This window comes from Topomyia yanbarensis, chromosome 2 (assembly GCF_030247195.1).
Source record: "Topomyia yanbarensis strain Yona2022 chromosome 2, ASM3024719v1, whole genome shotgun sequence".
NCBI classification, from domain to species: Eukaryota; Metazoa; Arthropoda; class Insecta; order Diptera; family Culicidae; genus Topomyia; species Topomyia yanbarensis.
This window is the reverse complement of record NC_080671.1, coordinates 245,616,282-245,620,170: the sequence shown is the minus strand read 5'-3', so window position 1 is coordinate 245,620,170 and position 3,889 is coordinate 245,616,282. Positions and strand designations below refer to the sequence as shown.

General features: G+C 38.9%; 1 protein-coding gene across 1 annotated transcript; it reads left to right on the top strand.

The window, feature by feature from the left end:
• The first annotated feature begins 352 nt into the window (after positions 1-352).
• Positions 353-2,793, top strand: LOC131678927 (uncharacterized). The gene is made up of 4 exons (XM_058959377.1): positions 353-362; positions 1,442-1,804; positions 1,861-2,140; positions 2,199-2,793. Exons 2-4 carry the CDS (start codon positions 1,452-1,454, stop codon positions 2,499-2,501), a joined length of 936 nt encoding a protein of 311 aa, XP_058815360.1. The 5' UTR covers positions 353-362; positions 1,442-1,451; the 3' UTR covers positions 2,502-2,793.
• The last annotated feature ends 1,096 nt before the right edge of the window (positions 2,794-3,889 follow it).

The window sequence follows — 3,889 nt, the reverse complement described above, 5'->3', positions numbered from 1 at the left end:
GCATGCTTTACGTAAACGCACCCTTAAGATTTCTTCAGAAAAAACGCTACTGAAATGTTGGCGGAAGAGGTTACATATTTCGGTAGGAGATAATGCTTGAACCCCGTCAAGTGACATATAAGATGGTAAACCGACTTCCTTCCTCTGGTCATTGACGTGATTCCAAAAGCTTTTAGGGTTGGTCCTGAGTTTGTTCTGTATACGTTGGTTATAGGAATAGTAAAGAGCCTTATTCAATCGTTTATAGCGGTTACTGAGATATAAGTAATGAGATCTAAGGTGGAGTGAGGGTCTCTTCGTTAGTTTTCTTAATGTGGAACGTTTAGCGCATTTGTAGCGTTTCAAAGTGGAGTTAGACCAAGGTGGGTAGATTGGTTCACGGCATAGCTTCTTTTATCAATAGCATATGCTACAACATGAGTCCATGACATAGCAGCAGAATTGCACTCACGATTGGATAAAGGGTACTGTACACCTCGGGAATTTGATCGCGGGATTTTTTTCCCCATGTAATTCTAATGGGACACGGATTTTGATTTTCCGTGACGGAAAAAAATTCTACACAATAAAAACAAGTTTCCCGAAGTGTAAATCCAGCCGCGGGAAACATCGCGGATTCCAAATTCCGTCTCTCCACAAAAAATCCGGCTGGAATCAATTCAGCCTGAATTGTTTCCGAGAGGAAAATTGGTAGTTTTGATCAAGTTTGTAGGTATATCAACTAGTCTATTTGAAATTGTTGTGGTAAGTTGTGGATATCAAACAGGAGCATGAGAATTTGCGATTGAACCGATTTTTAGGAGAATATCATGAAACAGAAAAAAGCGTCATTGGACGACCCAAAGTATTTTTTTTTCTGGATTCATTCAATGGATTCCGTGGCAATCGGGATGTGTTCTGGATGATTCCATTTGGTGCTTTGATAACTTTGATTCAGAGAACTAAATCGGTATTGTGTTATTCTCCTTTTCACGTATAGATTACGAAATGGACTGTTGACAACAAAATAGTTTAAATTTACCGTTACAGTTTACATTTACGTTATACAGTTTACCGTCCAATTTGGTGCTGTGTGTATTACCTTAGATTGCAATTTCGGGTAGCAAGTCTTGGATGAAATTCCAGAGATTTATAATGAAATTGATTAAGTTAATAAACATTGAATGTGTAAATCTGGTATAAGAGAGGGTTGATTGCTTTTCTTACGCTGATAACTCGGACGAATTTTCGTTTCTTCTTTAACAATTTACCGAACTATTTATTAGATATGTTTATAGACAAAATTATAACGATCTGAGTAAAAATTTAATGGACGTGAAAAACAAATTAACTAAATTGATCTTATTATTTCTTATGTCCTATTGAAAAAGTTCTCTAGAAATAGCTCAAGTTTAAAATGATTCAGACAAATATTATTAAATTAATTTTTTAACCACGGTAGTGCCCTGAAAATGCAGGATATGTATTGGAACGAAGAGGAGCTGGTGGAGGTAGCGAAAACTCTCGAACAACTGGAAGATGAGCCGGAAAACGTGGATTCCACAAATTTAACACAGACATCTTCCAATAAAAAACCAAAGATTGCCTCAAAAAAAAAAACGGAATTTGAAATTAAAACCCTGATTTGCCGCGCTGTTCGTCAGTATCCAGCTGTATACCAAATAACGCATAAAGATTATTCGAACAAAGTAGCGAAGGATGCTATGTGGGAAAAGATTAGTATAACTGTTTCCTCTGAACTTGGGAAAGTCATTGCAGTGCCCGAATGTCGTAAGTATTGGGATGCGCTTCGAGAATCCACAAGGTAAATATTCAATATAAGTACAAAGGTTTGATAAGTAGTTTATTCCCGTTTTGCAGAGTTTACTTGGATAGATCAAAGCTCGAAAAGATAAGCAACAAATCAGGTGCCCCTGCTGATCTTCTGGACCTGTATAGCGCAGACATACAGGGCAAATTTGATCTCTACCAAAGTCGCTGGCCATTTGCCGAAGAAATGAGCTTTTACATCCCTTTCTGTGCTCGAACGGCATATACGGTATCGCTTGGAAACTCAGGAGCCAATACTAGATTAAAAAATCCAATCGAAACTAGTCAGACAACTCACCTCGAAGGCGAAGATTGGTCTCAAGAGTTTGATGTAAGAACATTAAATTTCCATTATTGATTTCCAGAAAACTCATTATGATACTTTACAGGGTTCATCAAACACAGATACAGCTTTCATTAGCCCATCGACCAGCGGACGAACGAGTCGTTCCCGGAAAGGAGACGAGGCTAATCTGGATATGACTTTGATTACACTGGCAACTTCCGTATCAGAATTTGTAAGTTCTCGCAGTTCTCAGAAGGAATATAAATTCAAGGAGTTTCACGACGAGTTGGATAACATCCTATGCGAACTCCCCTTTATCGAAGCTATGAAGTTCAACATCTGTGTTTTGGAACAGGCGAACGAACTGCTGGAGAAGTGTAGAAGCAAAATGGATTATAACGTATAGAGGATACCTGCCGATGCTAGTACTGAAATGTCTCGCTTTTAACATTCATTGCCCCGGGTGCAGTAGTGGGTATACTGCCCATAATCGTAAGTCAGTCCCATGTAGATAGGAAATCTTATAGAACATGGGACTGATTATGGGTAGTATAGGTATATGGTAGCATGAAGGCACTAGCACTTAGCCCCCTCTAGAATTTGTAATCTTTCTTGTAGCTGCCAACAAAACTGAACTGAGTTTTGTTTTTCACTGCAAGTGTTTTATTCTTAAGAATACCACTTTTCTTTTATCGAGGAAAACTATCAGACATGTCATAAACATCTCGATTATTATATTTGAACAATCATGCAGTTTTAGTGTTTGATTATACTTCACAGCCCGTTCTTAGAGTACAAGACATTTTTGATAATACAGACGCTGACAATCCTTTGCTGCTCGAGGCTCTTGCATACGAGCCGCGACTGGTTTATAAAAGTTATCTGCTCATGGACGACAAGCATTTTTCTAATGCAATGATTTTGCAAGGACCGAACGTCGCCTCTGGCTATTATGTGGTGTCTCGTCGCGATCTACTCAGTTTAGTCCCCGACAGTGAATCTTGCCTACACTGACGGAGAGTTCCCCGGCTGAAGCAGTTCTCCCGACACGGATTCTTCTTCAGTTTTCGCTATATTTCTCTCGGGTCTACCGGTACGATACCGTAGTCAGTCCGGGGTGGAGCGTGGCTTCCGGTTCGCTGGCGCCCCGACGACCCATACCCGGTGCTCTAGTGCGGTCTACTCGATTAATCCCCAGCAGTAGATCTCGCCTACTCTGGCGGAGAGTTTCCCGGCGGTGATCGCTCTCCCGAAACCGTTTTTTTTTATTCATTTCGTTTATTTGATAGGCACAAATGCGTTAGCTTGGCGGTGCCGAGTTCTTTTGCTTTTACATTTTTTTTATAAAAGAGAAAAAATTTACTGCTATCTTAAGACTAGAAAAAAAATCTATATATAAGAGAGGGGGCAAAAGATTTTTTTTATGAAAAATTTTAAAACAAGGAATTCAATAGTAATAGTTTTTTAGGAAATATTTACAGTTATCTTAAAACTAACAATATAGTTTGGTACACAAAAGGGGGAACAAATATTCATGAAAAATTTCACAGATGTTTTAAAACTAGGGATACAATTCTATTTACAAGATGGGGGACAATAGTTTTAACAAAGAGTAGAAATTACAACTATCATAAAACTAGGAATACGGAATACAAATTTGATTTTTTATCGGATACTTATGCTTGGTCATTTCCAAAATCGGTGTAGAAGTAGTTGTATCAAGGACAGGGGAGAGAAGGCGTAGATGGTGACCGGTAGAGAAGAGCAAAACTTGCAACTTTCGGGCAAACGGGA

What these genes read in the sequence shown, in the direction of transcription:
- LOC131678927 (XM_058959377.1), top strand. Translation starts at nt 1,452, where the DNA reads ATGCAGGATATGTATTGGAACGAAGAGGAGCTGGTGGAGGTAGCGAAA. An exon ending in GCGCTTCGAGAATCCACAAG is followed by an intron (nt 1,805 to 1,860) that starts GTAAATATTCAA and finishes CCCGTTTTGCAG; the next exon opens with AGTTTACTTGGATAGATCAA. An exon ending in ATTGGTCTCAAGAGTTTGAT is followed by an intron (nt 2,141 to 2,198) that starts GTAAGAACATTA and finishes GATACTTTACAG; the next exon opens with GGTTCATCAAACACAGATAC.